Consider the following 20,970-nt stretch of genomic DNA (forward strand, 5'->3'; position numbering starts at 1 on the left):
ATGCTGAGCCTTCCACACTACTGTTTTGTTAGCTTGGAGACAATTTAGAGCAGTCAAAAACATTTTTAATGTAAGTAAAAGTTAGCAATATTTTGATTTCAGAATTTCTCATAGCCAAGTCTTCCTTACACCCATTAAGAATTATTAATACAGTAAAACTTGAGCTAGATGATTTTGAACAGAAACAGGCTAAAATAAAACACTATAAACCAGGTGGGGAGTAGAGATACAAAACAAGTATCAATTTTTCCAAATCTATAAAGAACTTTCCATTCCCACTGAACCATGTTATTATTCTTAACACAAATTAATGTTAGGTAATGAGAAAAATCCTATTTACTAAGCAGTACAGTACATCTATGGATAATAAATAGCCTTGGCAAAAAATGAAGGTGTAGGTTAGCTTCAAATTTACCACAAATAGTATTAAACACACACACACACACAAGACTGTAGGACTAAATAACTTTGTTTCCTAAATTTCATCAAGAAAAATTTGTTACATAAAATGCTACTACCAGCTAGAAATATTCTTAGGGTATTTTAAAAAAAGCCTTTTAAACTGCTATCTTGAATTAGGAATTAGATAAATAAGACCTATTCCTTAGAGTATTACAGATTGGTACAATGCAACAAGTTCCCCTGTTATTAAAAATAACAAAGCTTTAAAATGATAATTTCCACATTCACCGAATGGCCATGACACATAAAGCAATATACTAGGCACTGTGAGAAACATAAAGACAGTAACATGATTCCTATACTCAAAACAGTCCTTCATCGCATTTGTGAGCCATAAAAAGCCAGCTTCCAAGTTTTCCAACTCTGGGATCAAGATCCCTTCTGCAAAACTAGATCCTCTCACCAGAAAAATGACCCCCTCCCCTTGAAACATATATTTTTCAGGTTAACAATCCATGATTTCAAATGAGAATACCTTATAGAAATTTTTATTTTCACAGCAACGTAGGTTAATACATTCCTCATTATAAACACCTAAGGACAGCTGTAGCCCCCACTGCAATACATAAAGGACTTCAACACACCCTTACAAGGCTTAGTGCCCTGGAGAAATCATCAAGGCTAAAATGTAATATAGTTGGCATGAGATAAGGGGAGGTGAACCTTCTCAAAAGGGCAAACCTGAAGAACAGACACACAAATGCTTGTTTTAATGAACAGATGAGAATAATCTAGTAGAGCTCATAACTTTTTGAATAACTTAATGCCGTATATTTTTTTCAAACTGAACATGCCCTACTCCATTTCCTTTTGTGTGTATATATTTCCTTACGAAGGCAACTACTGTTCACTTCAGTTCTATCAAAGCTATTAATAACTATTTCTAGGTGTGTGCAGTATCACCACACCTTTTACAGTTTTTAGCTTCAACCTAAAAATATATATTTATAAAATTTCTTTGTATGATGTAAGAAATGTTCTAGGCACTTCCAAAAGCAACACAAGGACCAAAAAGTCTGATCAATTTACCTGAAAAGATAAAGAGGAAGACCTGCACAGTGTATGTATATGCGTGTGTGTGTGTGTGTAAATACACACATATATTCTTTTGTTTCCCAAAGACAAAGATGAAGTAGTCTAAAGGTAAACGTCAACTAACTTTGTTCGTTTGGTTGGAGGAAGGGGAGATCTTCTAAATCACTGTCTTCACTATTTTTAGCTAACTCATCAAATAGCTGATGTCTGAAAGAATCTCATCTTAGAAATACTTGCTTAAGAATTCATTGTCTCTCTAATGTTTCTGAAGGATTTCTGTAATTAGAAACTAATTAGCTAGTCGAAGGTGGGGAGGGGTACAGACCAAACAGCACAACAAAGTCAGCAACTGTGCTTTGGAATTATGATTTACAGTCTGCCTTCAAACTAAATGTTTTTTAATAAAAACAGAACTGCAAATGATGAACTGCATAGTACGTGAATTATATCTCAATAAAGCTGACATATACACACACAAACTGGACTTCTATTTGGCCTAATCCAAGACATCAAAAACAATTACTTCCCCTGACCACAAGCTCTGCACTAAACTGCAAATAGGGAATCCTGCCGCCCCTAGCATGGAATATACACAGGAGGGCAGAAAATGAGGGTGAACAGAATAGGGATTCTGTTCTCTATTCATCACAGCATAAAAAACCTCCAAAATTCCCAGAACATGAAAAACACAAATTTAAGTATAGGGACAAAATAATATTTAAAAGAAAACTATTTTATTGTCTAATGTTTGGGAATATATAATTCCATTCTTTTCATTAACCATAATTAAGAGCTCACAGTTTCAGTAACTGGTGAGTTTTTGGCTACAAAGATGAGTAAATTTATTACAAATCAAATTTCATGAGAATGTCAATGAACTGTCCTAGTTTTTGTTGTATCTCTATTGCACACTGCTCAAGAGGAGCCAATGATTAAAGTTTCTTCACAGATGGGCTTTCACTGTAAACATGGTGCCTAAAGGATGTGGCCTATACTGAGATAATTTAAGTTTTAGCTACCACGTGTTTTCTACTTGGGGGGGGAGAAGCATCAGATTATATGCAAAACAACTTAGAAAATGTCCTTGAGTTCTTCACATAACATTAGATTTTTACCACCTTTTAAGATAACGGAATAAAACGGAAAGCAGAAAAAAAGTAAAAGAGTTGACAAGGAGGAAAATACAGTAAATAAATCTAAGTGGTAAAACCTCACTTAATGTAACAAAGATCAGGAAAAAGCGGGAAAGTTCCAGCAGAAGAGAAAGAGGTGACGGTGACGTACACATGCTTTCTAGGATACTGACATATCACACTATCTCCAAGAGTAACTAAAGCATCTTTCTCTTAATATGTTGTTTTGAAAATTTAACAAACGTTAAATATTACATGTTCTGTCCCTTCCTCTTCCATGTTATAAAGGCAAATTAAAAAGACAGCTGAAGGCACTCTAAGAAGATTAACTTTATAAAACTAACCTGCAGTTATCAATGTACATTCAGAATTGACTGAGTGAAATACACAACTAGCTAAGTGGTGGTGCATAATTACAGATAAAGGAAAGTTAATATACTTTTAAAAACATAAAGATCTGAGAGTAAGTGAAATTAAAAAAAAAAAAAAGCTCATATTGTTCTGTAAGCTGGGCCAGGAGTAGAATTTAACATATTTTGAAGTCACGGGTCACAACTCACTGGGGACACTTCACAGCTACTATGGAACTCCGTTGGTTAGAATATGGAGCTGGCTCATAGATGTTTAGAAAACAGACTTATTTTTTCCCCCATATATGGCACCGTTTTCAAAGTTTTGCCTTGTTTCTTTTGACATAAAACCATAATGGTAACTAACTTTGAAAAGAATGCCAAATGGTAAAAAAAAAGCCAGGACTTACCTGAGCCCACATGGGCCAGCTCAACACTACCCTGGAGTTCTATGGTAGCTGTGACATCACAGCATGGTTTATGCTGTGGGGTCAGGGTGGACTTGGAGTCAGCTGGCACAATTTCAGGAGCCCTTAAAGAGAAAAGTTAGTTTTAAGTGGTAATGTTCAGAATGTCCTTTACCATGGTCAGTAGAAAGATGCAGATGTGGGTGGCTACGAGGTCTGGGTAGTTTTCCTCTACTCAGAGTTTAATTCACTTAACTGTCTTTGCATATTAAAAAGGAAACTATACCACCCAGTTATACTTTTTCTTCATACTCCTAACCATTTGGCTATAGTTCAAAGACAAACTTGGCTTAGACAGACACAGCAATCTCTTTCAATACTCAAACATGACCTTCTTTTCAAATAAAATGACCTCAATATTTTTAAATGTATCTCAAGTAGACACAAGCTATGGCAATCCCAAAAATAGTTTGAGCAGACCAAACAAATCACCTCCCAGATGCATTTTTTACATAATAACCAAAGGCAACAAGTTAAAATCTACCATTTCTATTCCTAGAATAGTGCTATTGAACAATAATCTTTTCAAAAAAACCAAGAGATGAAAATCACAAATTGGAAATAAATTCTTAATCTAATCTATACTTTATCACGATGGGTTTCTACTCAATTCATTCAATAAACTTACTCCGTTATGAAAACATTTACTGATTGACTGATTGATTGCCACACCGTGCCGCTTGCAGGATCTCAGTTCCCCAACCAGGCACTGAAAGCAGTGGAAGCCCAGAATCCTAACCACTAGGCCACCAGGGAACTCCTGAAAATATCCTCTTCAGAAAAATTTAAAACTCAAATGATAGGGAAGTCAAAATAATCTCTAAATAAGGCCTTTAAATGTTCTATTATTAACCATGACAAACTACGCCAAATGTAGCTTATACTGTGGTGCTCTTACCTCCTTAAATCTTTGATCAGATTGTTAACAACCAAACTGCTGTGAAAATATAAATCCCCAAAGTCATCAAAAAAATACCTGAATTGATAGAGTACCTTCATAAGAAAGAAGATCTTGCCATGCAGGAAGAATTACTGCTAAAAGCACAATGGAAGGATATGAAGGAACATGTCACAAAGTTATCTTTGGGAAGGTGATCAGAGATGAGGACCAGTGTTAATGGGTTAAAGATGAATGTGAGTTACAATCAGAAAGGTTACTTAAGATATTCCCAAAAAGTCAACTGAAGGGATATTAAAGTTCTTAAAATCTGAGGTTCTGGTCAAATAAAATAGTGTATGTCAAAACCACATTCTGCACTGAAACCAAGTCCCAAAAGTTTTTGACTTCAGGTAAAAATTTCATCTGTCAAGTTATCCTGGCCAAATTTGAAACCAAATATTAGACTTTTAGAATTATGCTATTTTAGATTGGCCTTCTAAGAGGAACTGAATAGTCTAGCCACTCTCTTTTACCAGTGAGAAAATTAGAGGGTAAATAAGCATTTTAAAAGGGACGGACAGATAAAAGGAAAACCTCTCATAACATAACTTTATACTATTCAGATTATGTCCATATAACTCTTCTTCTAGCCAAAAATACTGATAGAATTAAGACAGAGAATCATCAAATTGGAAGAGATATTTAAAAGTTAGCGCATCTTGATGTGGTTCCCAAGTAGAAGCACAAAACAAGAAAGTCCCTATAATTCGCTACTGCAAGAGAAGGTTCCACAGCTTCCGTTAATGCTCATGGCCCCACAACTATCCACATAAAACTATGGATCTACCACCGAGTGGTAGATGTTTCCCCAAAGAGTTTCAGGCCCATATATCCAACAACCCATCAGAACCCTCACTATGGCATGTCTAAAACTGATCTTCATGTTTTCTTCGTTTAGGAAAAAATGATACTGCTATCCAACCCAAGTGTCCAAACAAAAAACCTGGGTATCTTTCTTAACTCTCCCCTCAGCCCCAATATCAATTCTTCCAAGTTTTATCCATCCTACCTTTTTAAAGTCTCTCTCAAATACATCCCCCTTACCCCATTTTCCACTGCCTGCACCTTAGGTCAAGGCCACACTCTTTCTCACCTGGATTGCTATAATTTCCTCCTTAAAAGGTCTGCTTGCCTCTACTGCTGCCCCCTCCCAATCTAGCCTCTAGGCTATGACCAGAGTGAGCTTCCCAAACCACAAATCAGATTAAGGCAGTCTCCTTCCAAATGTTTACCACTGCCCTTACATTAAGAGCTAAAATCTTCAACCAGATTAACAGGCCTTGAAAAGTCCAGCATTACCCTGCAGCTATTTCTCACAGCTCCCATTCTATACTCCAGCCCTGTAGACTTCTTTCAGTTGAACGGATGGGCCATGCTCTCTTGCCTCTGGAGTCTTAACAAATGCAATTCCCTCTGACAGAAGCACTCTTTTCCCTCTTCTAAGGTTTTGGCTTAGATGTCACTTCTTCCTGAAAGCCCTCTCCAAATGTCCAAATGCGATTAGGGTGCATACTCCTCCTCTAACACCCTATACTTCCTCTCCTGAACTTATCACACTATTACTGACCTGTTAAATTACTTCTTCACTGGACCACAAGCTCACTGAGAGCCCTGACTTCTTCCCCGGGCTTGGAAGCACACTCAATGATCGTCTGAATGCATAAATGAATGGACGAACAAACAAATAAAAGGTGAAAATGAAGACAATTCTGAAAAGCAAGTGGAGGGTGGAGCAGGTTGGACATTTGCCTTTTGAGATTTTTAAGATATCTAATAAACCCATAACTGTTTAAGCAAAAGTGTGATACTGATGTAAAAAAAAAAAACATCAAAATAAAGAGCCTCAAAACAAATGAAGCAGAATCATTTTATATATGACAGAACCATCCAAATCAATGGGGAAAGAATTTATTTAATAAATCATATTAACGGAAATTATCTGTAAAAAATATTTTAATCCTTAGTTCAATCCAAAAAACTGTGAAAAACAAAGATAAAATGTTATAACTCTCCCCACAAAAAAAAGGTAAAGAAAATGTGCAACAAATATGTCTGGTATATACCTGTAATACATACATTATTTATATTCATATAGACTTGATACAACTTGACAAAATCACAAAGGAAAATGGACAAAAGACATAAATCAACAATTCACAGAAAAAAATACAAATGACTAATTAAATGAGATAGCTTGCCTCCCTTAATAACAAACATCAGCAAAGATACAGCTACATAGGTACTCTCTTACACTGATAATGAGAATATAATCAGTACAGTCCTTCCAGGCAGCAATTTACCAACATGCACAAAATACCTTTGACACGTTTCCATCATTTGATCCTCTTACCCCATTTCTGGGAACCTAAGAAAATCATTAGAAATGCTGACGATTTTGTTCATCAAAACATTATCAGAATAAAACATTTTCAAAAAACCCAAAGGTCATTAATAAGGGCTATGTTAACTTAAAGTACAGCAACTCGAAGTCATATTACACATTCATTTTTTTTAAAGATGAAAATATTTTAACTACTTCAAAATGTAAAATTCAACAACAAAAAGAATGTACATTATTTCAGTTACATAAAAATATTAAAAAACTGAAAATACAAATATGAGATTTCCTCTAGTGATATTATAAACTATATTTTTTCATAGCTTTTCTTACCTCTGACATACTCTGCAATGAGTATGCTCTGTTTTTATTATTTAAAAATGAATTAAACCCTTATATACTGTTATAGGAAGTCAGTATATAATGCCAAATTTGATAAAACAAGAAATACTGCTATGTCCATCAACAGATGAATGGGTAAACAAAATGTGGCATATAAATAAAATGGAACATTATTCACACTTAAAAGGAAGGAAATTCTGACAGTTACAACATGGATAAACCTTGAAGACATTACACTAAATGAAATAAATAAGCCGGTCACAAAAGGACAAACACCACCGTATGATTCCACTTATATGAGGTACCCAGAGTAGTCAGATTCACAGAGACAGAAAAAAGAATGGTGGTTGCCAGGAGCTGGGAAAGGGGGACTGGGGTGTTACTGTTACTGTATACAGTTTCAGTTTTGCAAGGTGGAAAAAGTTCTGCACACAGATGGTTGTTATTGATGGTTACACAACAATGTGAATGTACCAAAGCCACTGAACTGCACATTTAAAAGCAGTTAAGATGTCAAATTTTGTTATGTATGCTTTACTACAATTAATTTTTTTAAAGGAAAAAATGATAAAAGGACATTATTCAGAGATATTAGAGGTCCTGCTTCAAATATCACCTATGTAGTGCTCCTCCCTCGCACGAAAAAGTAAATGTTTAAATTTCGTCTAATCACATCCAAATTGAGACTTATTCTGTAAAATGAATGGCCTGGCCTCTGAAAATGTTAATGACATGAAGAGTAAACAGAAAAAAAAAAACAAAACCCACCTGAGGCACTATTTAGATTAAAAGAGATTAAACAGATAAAACAACTAAATAAAACAGATAATCCTTGATTGAATGGGGTTGGAGCAATAGCTATTAGTGAAACTACTGGTGAAATTGAATATATGGACCTCAAATATTAGAGTTTCTGGATAATTATATTGTGTGAATATGTAGGGAAAATGTGTTTTTAAAACATACAATGCTGAAATATTTAGGGGCAAAATGTCATGACATCTGTAGCTAACTCTCAAATAGTTCAGGAAAAACTCCTACAGAAAGACAAACAGAGCTCGCAAATGTGGCAAAGTACTAACAATCGGAAAATCTAGGTCAAAAGCATTTGGTGTTCAATGTGTTATATTTGTAACTTCTCTACTGTTTTTGAAATTTCTCAGAATGAAAGGCTGATGGGGAACAGCCTGGTTACCTCCACACATAAGGACTGAAGGTGGAGGGAAGAAAAAGAAACTTGCTTTTCTTTATAAACTCTTTCTGTAACTGCTTGATTTTTATAACCCTGTGCATAGTTTACTTTAATTAATGTTTAAAATTAAAGTTATTTTATGGTAAACAGTAAAGGTCTCTGGAGTCTAAATACATCTTTTTATACTTAATATTTAAACGATACTTTTGGATTTCATAATTCAATGTGTTCATTTAATATAGTGCTTTTAAAAAATGAAAGCCTTTACTCAATCAATGATGCATATTCAAATGTCACTATCATACAATCGAGACTCACCAGACAGATTCCCTTTCTCAGCATTAGGAGGCACATTATTAGTTGGCAGGCCTGTGTAATCAATCATTTCTAAAAGCCAGGAATTATGTCTCAGGCAGACTAAAGGCAACCAGAAGGATACTGCAGGGGCTCTATTTCTGCCACTGCTATCCATTTGCCTTGACACACTCATTCCTGGAAGCTTCTTTCATATCCCAGATGTCAGGAAGCACTTTGAAAAGCCAGACTAAACTGGCCAGGGGGAATAAAATGAGTGTGTATTCTCTACAGATTAGAATCTTACATTGCTGAGAATTCCCACAATTCACTTAAAAACCATGACATAAAATGTTATTTTAAATCCAGAGTTCCAAAAGCACAAGAGGAAATCCTTTGAGACTTGAAAACAAGCTAGAACTAGCTGAAGATAACACTCCTTTCACAGTGCTAAAAATAATTCTATTACCTGTAATATCAACTACCTTGGACAGGAAGGAGATTAACAACCAAGAATGTGTATGGAGTGAAAAGGCACCGCAGTTTTTACAGCTACACGCACACATCCCATGTAAGAGTATCACACACAGTTAACCAAGGACATACAAGGCAAAGGAGATTAACAACCAAGAATGTGTATGGAGTGAAAAGGCACCGCAGTTTTTACAGCTACACGCACACATCCCATGTAAGAGTATCACACACAGTTAACCAAGGACATACAAGGCATCGCCAGCACTCTAGCAGCTTATTTTCCTTTTATGGATGCAGTGCCAAAGATTTGCTGCAGGAGTCCACATATATTTTGGATTCTATTAAAAGCTTTTAATAGAATATTTTAACTCAAACCATTTTTTTTTAATGTTTTTAAAAAGTGCGATGGTTTTAAATGTCAAAGACTAAGAAGACTTTTTTTCAGGCTCCACATTCATTCATATGTAAAGCAATATATGAAGGGAAAAGGGACACTAAATAGGAGTATCTTTTAGTAGAACAGTCTGGTATCAATATAAAATCAAATTCATAATCAAACAAAATGGCCCAGCATACAACCATAACTTAAAATGAAGCAATTCTACAGGGCAGGAAAAATTCTGAAGATGGAAAATATTGTCCAAACAGCTAAGGTATACCAAGTATAAGCAAACACAAGTAAAGCAAACAGAACAAATACTAGAGAAATGCCATACTAAAAATCAAGCCCAAATAACGTGGCTTCGCTATGGAATGATGAGAATTATTAGCAAGTGAAGATTACCTTGGGACACAGCAATCAACTTCACATAGGCTTACTTATTTAGTTGACTTGGAAAAAAGGACTGAAAACATTAATATTCATAGGCATCAAACATCATTCAAAAGTTCCAGTAACAGTATTCCTTGCAACCATATCAAGCAAGAAAAACCACTGTGGATAAAAAATATATGGTCTTCATCTACTGTTCCTGGCACATACCTCCTAAAACCCTTGTAATTTCCTATATAAGAGTCATAAGGGTGTCTTCTGTTATAATATTTAGTTTTGTTCTCAGTTCCTAAATAGCTCCAGAATGATACAGATGAAATAAATAGGAGTCTTTTGTTGCTCATATAGCAAGCCCCCTTCAAGCACCTGAGTTTATGTTAATGAGGTAACTTCTGGAAAGCCCCTAAGGATGGAGGCTGGTTACCAGGGGAACAAACCCAGTGATTAGAAGGTTGTAACTTTCAGCCCCACACCACCCTCACCTCCTGGGAGGGGAGAGGGGCTTGAGGTTCAAACAATCACCAATGTCCAATGGTTTAATCCATCTTGCCCCCATAAAAATCCCTGATACGGGGTTTGGAGAGCTTCCAGGTTGGTGAACATGTGGAGGTGCTGCGAGAGTAGTGGCCAAGAGAGGACACGGAAAGCTTGCCCTATGCACCTCTTCCACCTGGCTGTTCCTGGGTCATATCCTTTTATAATAAACCAGTAATCTAGTGAGTAAAATGTTTTCCCGGGTTCTGAAAGCTGTTCCACCAAATTATTTGAACCCAAGGAGGTGACTGTGGGAACCTACGATTTATAGCCTACCATCAGACACACAGGTGACAACCTGGACTAGCAACTGGAATCTGAAGGGGGTAGGGAGGAAGGGAGGCAGTACTGTGGGACTGAGCCCTTAACCTGTGGGATCTGATGCTACTTCCAGGTAGAGGCAGAACTGAGTTAACTTGTAAAATGCCCTGCTGGTGTCTGGAGAATCTGAGAATAGCTTGGTTTGGGAACCTGCCCCGCCCCTCCCGCCTTCCCTCCCGACACGCACACATACATTTGGTGGCCATTACTGCTATGAATGTAATGTAAGCCTAGAGACACAAAGAAGTGAGTTTTTACTTACAAACACACCTGTATACCACCTTTGTCTAGAAAAGGATAACAACATGGCTACATCACACTGAGCCAGTAAGCCTCTCTGTGCCTCAGCTTCTCCCGTTGTGTAAAATAACAAAACAATGACTCTTGTTTTGTCATAGAACCAGTGAAGGTTAAGTTAAATTTTTCTGAAATTGTCAAATTAAGATGCTATTTGTAATTTTTTTAAAATGTTATTTTTAAATAACATTAAAATTTAAATAACATTAAATAAAATTTAAATAACATTAAATTATTAATGTTATTAATAACCTTAATTAATAATTAATAATTAATTAATTAGTTATTATTAATTAATGTTATTTATAACATTAAATTTATTTTTAATTTTTTAAAAATGTTATTTGTATTAATTTCCTATTGCTGCTTCAAACAAATTACTACAAATTTAGTGACTTAAAACAATACAAATTTTTTATCTTAAAATTTGGGAGAGGTCAGAAGTTCCACATGGGTCTCACCGGGCTAAAATCAAGGTGCACTCCACAGGGAGGCTCTAAGGGAGTTTTGCCTTTTCCAGCTTCTAGAGGCTGCCCACATTCCTTAGCTAAGGGCCCCCGCATAACTAAAACCTCTGCTTTTCCACCGTCACATCTCATTCTCCCATCTCTCTCCTTTGCTGATTAAGGACCCATATTACACTGGGCCCACCCAGATAATCTGGGATAATCTCTCCATCTCAAGGCCCTTAATTACATCTGCAGAATCCCTTTTGCCAAGTAAAGTAACATATTCATAGGTTCTGGGGATTAGGATTTAGACATTTTGGGGGGCCGGAGTGCAATATTCTGCCTGTCACACTATTTAAATCAGTCATATAAATCAGAGAAAACCCAAAGCGGGTGGGGAGAAGCGCCTATAAGGAAGTCAAGTACTGGGCAAGTAAAAAATACAAATTTGGACACTACCTCATCATTAATATTGTATTTTTCAAGATACCTAATGTTTTGTGTTTTCAGACAAGTCATCAATAAAATACCTCTGTGGAGCAAATTAATAATTTTTAAGGCTAAAGGAGTACTTACTGAACTAGAAAACAAGTTTCTTCTAATTTTTTCTTTACAATAACTTATATGCCCTGAGTTACCTTTAAAGTTAAAAAGTCAGCCACAGGGCTTCCCTGGTGGCGCAGTGGTTGAGAATCTGCCTGCTAATGCAGGGGACACGGGTTCGAGCCCTGGTCTGGGAAGATCCCACATGCCACGGAGCGGCTGGGCCCGTGAGCCACAACTACTGAGCCTGCGCGTCTGGAGCCTGTGTCCCGCAACGGGAGGGGCCGCGATAGTGAAAGGCCCGCGCACCGCGATGAAGAGCGGTCCCCGCACCGCGATGAAGAGTGGCCCCCACTTGCCGCAACTAGAGAAAGCCCTCGCACGAACCGAAGACCCAGCACAGCCAAAAATAAATAAATAAATAAAAATAAAAGTAGCTATAAAAAAAAAATTAAAAAAAAAAAAAAAAAAAGTCAGCCACAAAGATATCTGAATAAATGGATAAAATCAACATTATGTCTTATGTCAAGAATTTCCTTTTCTGTTTTGTCTTGATGTGGTAGTTTTCTTGGTATAAATCAACTTATTATCATTCCAGTACACAGTACTACTATCTCTCAAAAACTAACCTTCTACGACTTTTTCTTCCATTGAAGTTAATTTGATTTTGTTTGGGTTAGTGCACAACACTCCTTTCATTTGACCAGACACTGTATCTCAAAACTAGGAATTTAAAAAGTCATCGTAGAAGATTGCACACTGCAACAGATTTTTCTAGATGCAATATTGTGATTTATAGGAAAAATCATCATTCAGATGACCAAATACATATATTTGATCTTCATCCACAATTCCTGGCTCACAGCTTCCCAAAACCCTTAGAATTTCCTGAGTGATAAAAGTAGTGGGATAGTATCTGGTCTCTGGTCCTCAGCTCCTGAAAACACTTCAGGGAAGGTGACTTTTGGATCCCACCCCCAGGGTGGGAGCTGGTTGCCAGGGGATTAGAGGGTTGGGACTTTCAGTCCCACCCACTATGCCACCCTGACCTCCAGAGAGGGGAGAGAGGCCGGAGATCGCCAGTGACCAATGATTTAATCAACGATGCCCATGTAATGAGGCCTCCATAAAACCCCAAAAGGAAAGGGTCTGGAGAGCTTTCAGGCTGGTGAACACACAGAGATCTGAGGAGAGTGACACTTGGAAAGAGCATCATGGAAGCTCCATGCCCTTTCTCCAAACCTTGCCCTCTATACATCTCTTCCATCTAGATGTTCATCTGTATCCTTTATCATACCCTTTTATAATAAACCAGTAACCTAGTAAGTAAACTGTTTCTCTGAGTTACGTGGGGCGTTCCAGCAAATTAATCAAACCCAAGGCAGGGGGTCATGGGAACCTCTGATTTATAGACAATTGGTCAGAAGTACAGGTTAACAACCTGGGCTTGTGACTAGCATCTGAAGTGGAGGGAGGTCTTGTGGGGCTGAGCCCTTCACCTGTGGAATCTGATTCTACCTCCAGGTAGACAGTGTCAGAATTGAGCTGAATTCTCGGACACCCTGCTGGTGTCTGCGAATTGCCTATTGGTATAAGGAAGCTCACACACACACACACACACACACACACGCTGGAACTGGGCCTGGGAACCCTTTTCACCAGAGGAAGAAAAATAATACTAATACAACCTTAAAAATTTACTTCCTGAGAAAAACCATCCATATACATGATTTTTAATACCAATACCAAAGTAAATTGAAAAGAACATTTTAAAATGTAGTAAGCCTATACATTGCTAATTTTGGTTAAAATGAAAAAAGTGTTAATGAAACCAAATAAACAAATATCAATACTTTCTGACATGTTTAACACCATGCAAGTTTTAGGTATTTCTACAGTTACATCTGACACTCTGGAGTGGACACCTATACATAACACTGTATACAGCTTTCCAGTAAGGGGGCCAAAATACAATTGGCATCAACACAGAAAACAACTGCCACAAATATTAATTTTCAACAGTTATGAGAAAGGGGGAAACATTAGATCAAATATAACAATATTTTTGGAGACCAATTGCAAGAAAAAGTTAATTCTAATGTACTGCCTACGTTTTAAGAATCATATAAATTTTTAGACACATCAAAATCTTGCTCAGTAATACGACTACAATCCTCATGACTCCATTTCAACGTGCTCCTTGATAATGAGATTCCGGTTAAGCTCGTAAGTCAGTGATTCTCAATAGGGTACACCAGTACATACTGTGCCCCCCCCCCAAAGCTTGGGAGCAATGGAGATGTTACTAATTCATATGTTCTCTATAATGCCACAGCCATGGGGCAAACTGAACATTTCAGCATAAAAATTCCAGTTTCAACATGTACTTGTTATATGAGCATGATTCTTTTCCCCCTACGCCTTCAACAGCACTCCCTCCCGCTGCCCCCCAATCTCAAACCCTTCCCATCTTTGTTAGCAGGATCACTAGACAAGCTAAATGGAAGAAAGATGCAGCTATTTAAGGCAAAATGCCAAATAGGAAGCAACATGTCCAATGACAACTGAATAAAAACTTTTCAAGTAAAAACTTTATTTGAGGGCTTCCCTGGTGGCGCAGTGGTTGAGAGTCTGCCTGCCAATGCGGGGTACACGGGTTCGAGCCCTGGTCTGGGAGGATCCCACATGCCGTGGAGCAACTGGGCCCGTGAGCCACAATTACTGAGCCTGCGCGTCTGGAGTCTGTGCTCCGCAGCAAGAGAGGCCGCGATAGTGAGAGGCCCGCGCACTGCGATGAAGAGTGGCCCCCGCTTGCCGCAGCTGGAGAGAGCCCTCGCATAGAAACGAAGACCCAACACAACCATAAATAAATAAATTAAAAAAAAAAAAAAAAACTTTATTTGATTTAGGACTCTACGTATAGAAAACATTACGATTTTTTTCCTTATATATTCATCAAGTTATCAAATATTCATCAGGAAGACAGAAAAATTAAATATAAAGAAATCTGACTTTAGACTCTTCATATCCACAGACTGCTTAGTGATAAACTGAGGTCTCTCTACTCTTTCCAATAAAACCCTATGGGACCTACTTGCTCTGTCTTCACCTGACAGGAAGAGGCCAAGCTGGCTCCCAGTGGGTTGAGCTCCAGGTAATCTGTAAGGTGAGAAGTACAGAAAGCTAGGAAGAAGGCAAAGAATCAAGAAATTTAGGAGAAAAGCAAAAAGGTTTATTTGTCTTTGGAAGGTCTATTTGTCTATTTGTCCAGATTCCAGTTTCCACAAATGTTTATTCACTGATTAACAAAAATTTCAATGTCTGCTATGTATCAGGCAATGTTTTAGGTACTAGCAAACAGCTGTGAACAAAACAGACAAAATTCCTGGCCTTCAGAAAGCTTAAGTTCTAAGCAAGAGAGAGACAAATAAGGTGACTTCTAATAAGTGTATTAGGAGGTAACAAGTGTTGTGAAGAAAATTAAAGTTGGGGGAAGAGAGGACAGGACAGGGCTGAAATTTGAGGCCTCACAGAGAAGGTGACATGTGAGAAAACACCTGAAAGAAGTAAATTAGCTAATCCTGCAATCTAGAGAAAGCAATCCGGGCAGAGGAAAGAGCAAGTGCAAAGCTTGAGGCTTATTTGCAGACAAGAAAGGTGGCTAGAGGGCAGGAGTGAATGAGCGAGGTTGAGAGTAATAGATAAGGTTAGAGGGAAACGTGTGTTTGTATAAAAGTGGGGAAAGCAGGTGTGGGATAGAGAGCAGAGAGAGCCTGTAAAATTGGCTTTTACTCTCAGCAACACAGGGAGAATCACTGGAGGGTTCTAAGCAAAGTTTTAGAAGAGTAGCTCCTGTTCAGAGAACAGTTTGTAAAGGAGGACACGGACCGAGAGGGGATCATGGCTTGGACCAGTGTGGTGAGAGGTGGCCAGATTCTGGGTATATTTTGAAGACAAAGCCAGTGAGAATGGAGTATAAGAGAAAAAGAAGAAAACCAAGGATGACCAAGGCTCTGGACACAGCAAATAAAACGATGAACTTGCCATCAACTGAGATGCGGGAAGTGAGGGAATTGATTTGAGAGACCAGTTCAGTTTTTTGGCCTCAATGAGTTTGAAATGCGTTTGAAATATTACATATTCAAGAGAAGATGTTGGATAGGTGGCCGCTGGATATCAGAGTCCAGGGTTCAGGCATACAAAAGTTATTATACAGATTTAATTTGAGATCCTTATCTGACCCTGTATCTTTTCAAGGGATCAACTTGGGGTCATAAGTTTAAATGTTCTTCTAAAGGGCAACTGATTCAATACAACAGCAGAACTAAAACGGTATGTTAGGTAGTGCTGCCTTATCTCTAGAGACATTATCATCTGTCCAGTGGGAAAGGCAGACCATGATTAGCACTGACATGACCTCCCAGAAAATAACCTGGCACCAAACTGCAGACACTCCAGAGACAACAGCACATTTAAATTCACACCTCTGCCGTTACCATTTCACTCCCACTCCCAGATTCCATTTTTACTGGTGTCAGGTTTTGGCACCAGTAAAACGTTGGACGTTGGACGTCCCCAACGTCCTCTCATCACGTAAGATAAAGTGACCTATGTGAAACTTATACCCAACAGTTATGTAAAAGATACTTACTTAATACTGTGGAAGCTTTAGCTTTACCCTTCTCAATACTGAATCTTCCTCATTCCCATTTTACCAGGTACAAAGCTGAGGTTGAGATTTTTTTATTTCAATTTCAAATGGGAAAGTTTCACATTTTATACTTAGTATAAATTTTATGCACAGTATACATTTTGTACTTTGGAGATGATTTTTTAAGTATATGTGCTGCCAGAGCAAACACTAAGATGGTTTTCTTAAATGCCTAACATCGATAAACCATAATATACCATATCTAATGAAATCTGGAGAGCATAAGACAGGTAACAAGGGAGAAGTAAAGAATAATTTTCAGGGACTTCCCCAGCGGTCCAGTGGTTAAGACTCCGCCTGCCACTGCAGGGGGCGCGGGTTCGATCCCTGATCGGGGAACTAAGATCCCGCATGCCACACAGTGTGGCCAAAAAAAAACAAAAAAAAAATGATTAATTTTCAATACTTGTGGACTTCCGTTAACCCAACACAATATAAACAACTAAAAGTTTTTAACATATTTCAAGGATATTTACAAATCAGGATATGACTACCCAATAAAGACAGAGCAATAATCTTTCTACAACATTTGAGAACCATATTATGCAGTGAATAGTCAAAAATATTTGCTGATAGAAAAGACAGAATCCACATTAACAAGAACCAATTACAATCAACCCTTGGCCCTAAGAACCTAGAAACTCTGGAGTATGTGGGAATGCGGATTTAATGACAAAGAAACTGTTTTATAAATGAAACAAGACCAAATTTAATATTGGTCCTACTGGGAGAAGTTTTTGTTCAGCTGTAAGAATGCAAAGAGGTACAAGGATGGTTAACCAAAAGAAGTAGATATATGGAAAAAAATAAAGGCAGCACCAAGAAGACACAATAGTCACAAAGACAAGAAATAATAGCCATAAAGACAAAGATATATTGATTGGTCTAACGTGTGTGTCAAGGGGAGAAAATATTTCAAAGCAAGAGTTCTTATCATAAGATCCACTAACTTGAAGAAACAGTGACCCCAAAAGAGGTTAAAAATCACTGCAGTGTAGCTCATTACCATCTATAAGTTTACATGTACTATAACACCAGCTTGTAGTTGGCATCTACATAGTACGCTACTGCCTGCAAAAATAATTTTAAGAGTGTTCCAAAAGGCATACAGGTAACTAAAGGACAATCACACCTAGATACAAAAGATCACACAATGTAAGATTCCATTTATATGGAACATTCAGAATAGGTATATCCACTGAAACAGAAAGCAGACTGGTGATTACCAAGGACCTGGAGGAGGAGAAGATGTGGAGTAACTGTTTAAATGGGTATAGGGTTTCCTCTGGGGTGATGAAAATGTTTCAGAACTAGACAGAGGTGGTGGCTGTACAACACTGTGGATACACTAAATGCCACTGAATTGTTCATTTTCAAAATGATGAATTTTATGTTATGTGAATTGGACCTCAATTTTTAAAAATTCATAATAAATAAAATCCTTTTGTAGCTCCTGGTTTTTTAAAAAAAAAAAAGACATTCATACCATCTGTGGTACCTCAATTTGGGGAGAGAAAAAAATCAATGGGATGTAATGGGACAGCACAGATGGCTGAAGACAGCTCAGTGTGCTTTCATCCCTCGTCCTCAGGACAGGAGAACACTGGAGCTAACAGTTACTAAGTGCCTGCTGTGTTTGGTGTTCAGAAGGGCTCATCTGCTGGGACTTTTTTTTTTTTTTTTGGCCAGGACAAAACTAATATAAAAAAACTGAGATTTCTTGAAATCTACTCTTAGGACTTGCAGATTCATATAGTTATGTATTCCATATTCTTGGGGCTATATTCAGGGTGATAAACAAAAGAAATTAGTACTGAAAAAATATATATATACAGCTAAGCCATGTTCAAGGCTTAGCTATTGTTCCACACAAGATTTAACTTTAGTAGTTACTCAAAATTTTCTTTACAAAACTTAAATGTCAAAGTAAGCACCCCATCCAAATAATTTAAATCACATAATTCAAATAGCTAACCTATTCAAAAAAAAGAGAGAGGGAGGGAAAAAAATACAGAGGAGTCAAGCAACTGCTTTTGTGAAGTACATCACGAATAATTAACTCACAAGGTCAATAACTGGAGGAAACCTTACTCTCTCAACACGTCTCTGTCCCTGAACAGCTCTGAGCCAGAGACTGAGACCAATATCCAGAATTTCCTTAGGAAAGCACTAAAACACAAAACACACAAATCATAATTTGAACTATGGAATCAGCTGGCCACGTGAAATCAGTTCCATAAAGTTTGCAAATATTCACTACATGACATTCATGGTAAATTAACATCAGTATTTTCAAAGTCAATATTATGTTTGTTCAACTTCTTGGAGTCACACATTTTTGTGATATTTTTAACATCTGACTAAAGCTTCTATCATCACAAGATGCTCACACTGTTTACAAACACTCTGAAGCAGCAGCTGGTGCTCCTCAGTCACATCTTGTTACAATAAATAGAGTAGCAGTTTTAAACTCCAGGTATACGGTTTACTACTGATATGTAAAAATCTTTGCTATAACTTAAAAGTTTTTCTCTCTAATGTTGGAAAGACACATGCACAATGAAATGGGACGCAATTTAAGACAACATTATGACAAGATCACAAATACAGAGATTCTTATGCATGCATACTGGGAGTATAGCTATCATGCTGAATGAACTAAACGCTAAAGATTACTGACCTTCCTTATATCTTTCATGTCATTTTTAATATCTTTTCCCATCCCATTCAAAAAATGAAGAAACTTACCCACACAAGCATTGAGGAATAGCCAATCAGTCTTCTTCATCCTGTTTTTAATTTGCTTTAGTTTTTTGAAGTCCACTTCAAGTTCCTCCTTGCTGCCAACAGCACCAGCCAACTCAATCCTCTGAAAATCCATTTTCATCTCAGAGTCCCGTTTCGTAGTCGGCGGTGATCTTCTTTGGCTGTTGCCACTGCTACAGCTTCCTCTCCATCGAGCTCTGTCTTGCTCATTTATTATTGAAGAAGCCTCTTCCGTCTCTGCCAACTCGATTGCTTCAATATTATTAGGTCTGGGATGATCGCAAACAACACATTTTTTAGCCTTGGCCCAGTTTTCATATGTGCAAATAGAACAAGTCCAATGCTGGGTCCTTGTGTTCAGTTTATTTCTATCATTGTATTCCTCGCAAGGGTCAACAGAAAAAGCAACTGGTCTTGAGCCAGATCCTGAGGATTGAGGAGATTCTGTGGGACTCCTGGTCCTACGCTGGGATAAACACTGAGTGCATCTGATTGCTCTTGGCCAGTTCAAATATGTGCACATGTGGCATGACCATTTATTTGCATTTTCCATGCTGTACGAAGACTTAACCCTTGGTCTTGCACTAGAGTCTGGACATATCAAAGGACTACTTCCTCCTTCGGTGCCAGAAGGATCCCAATCTCTACCGACATCACTTGAACCACTTTTAAATGGATCTTCTGTAATAATTGTTCCACTAGGTCTTTGGGCACGACACATAGTACACTTGATTGCAGATGGCCAGTTTTCATACGTACAGTATTCACAAGCCCACTTAATTCCACGTTCTGACATTGTGCACTTCTTGAAGTGAGTTATGTCAGGCAGGAAGCTATAAATAATTAGGACATGGTTATTAAAACAGTAACTACATAATCCCACCCCTGAAAACATGCCCAAAATATAAAAGTACCCTTCAACTTATAAAACCTCAATTTCTCAAAAGATGCATGTAACATTTCACACTCAATTACCTTTTCTTAAAATTTCCAGAGAGATACTGGACGTAAGTTCCCAAAGAAAAATCTTAAACCTGGGGATTTAATGAAACTGTACTTTGGAATGCAAGAGAAAAGGCAGAAGATAAAGGGAGGTTTATTCTAAGAGGGAATGAGGTTAAATCAGGAATCCTCTAACAGAAATGTTTAATCTCAGCCAGGTCATCACCATCAATTTAGAAAAATAACCAATAGTTAAAAGATTCAAAGGGAAGGGACAGAACACAAACCAAGTATCTTAAACACATAACCATTCTCAAATTACGAGCAACATAGATTATTATGCTATCTAGGTACAGTACCACAATGTTTGATTCACTAAAGAATTCAGAAAATCAAACAGTCAATTCTATCATTCTTGCTAAGGGAAAAAAGCAGCCTAAATGTGCTAATTATCCACTGCTCTTAATAAACACAGGTAGAAAAGAAAGATGTTAAGTAGTAATCCTTACAATTAACAAAGTAACACTGTGAAACAGAGATAAAGTTCCTTGATAGCCTATATCCTCAAAATCTTGTTCTGTCTAGAGTGCAGAAAATAAAAACTGCAC

The 20,970-nt window shown here is 37.4% G+C and overlaps 1 protein-coding gene across 4 annotated transcripts in view; it reads right to left on the reverse strand.

Moving 5' to 3' along the window:
* Positions 1-20,970, reverse strand: part of ZRANB1 (zinc finger RANBP2-type containing 1) — a 69,887-nt gene that overhangs the window by 26,004 nt on the left and 22,913 nt on the right. For 2 of the 4 annotated variants that reach the window (XM_036829685.1, XM_036829684.1), the window contains one exon: positions 19,403-20,253. In XM_036829685.1, the coding sequence (XP_036685580.1) occupies positions 19,403-20,216 (814 nt within the window). In that variant the 5' untranslated portion in view covers positions 20,217-20,253. Of the gene's footprint in view, positions 1-3,390; positions 3,513-5,954; positions 6,040-19,402; positions 20,254-20,970 lie in introns of those variants that run through there. The other 2 variants (XM_036829686.1, XM_036829687.1) reach the window with 2 other exon arrangements.

This window comes from Balaenoptera musculus, chromosome 16, assembly GCF_009873245.2.
Source record: "Balaenoptera musculus isolate JJ_BM4_2016_0621 chromosome 16, mBalMus1.pri.v3, whole genome shotgun sequence".
In the NCBI taxonomy this organism is placed as follows: Eukaryota; Metazoa; Chordata; class Mammalia; order Artiodactyla; family Balaenopteridae; genus Balaenoptera; species Balaenoptera musculus.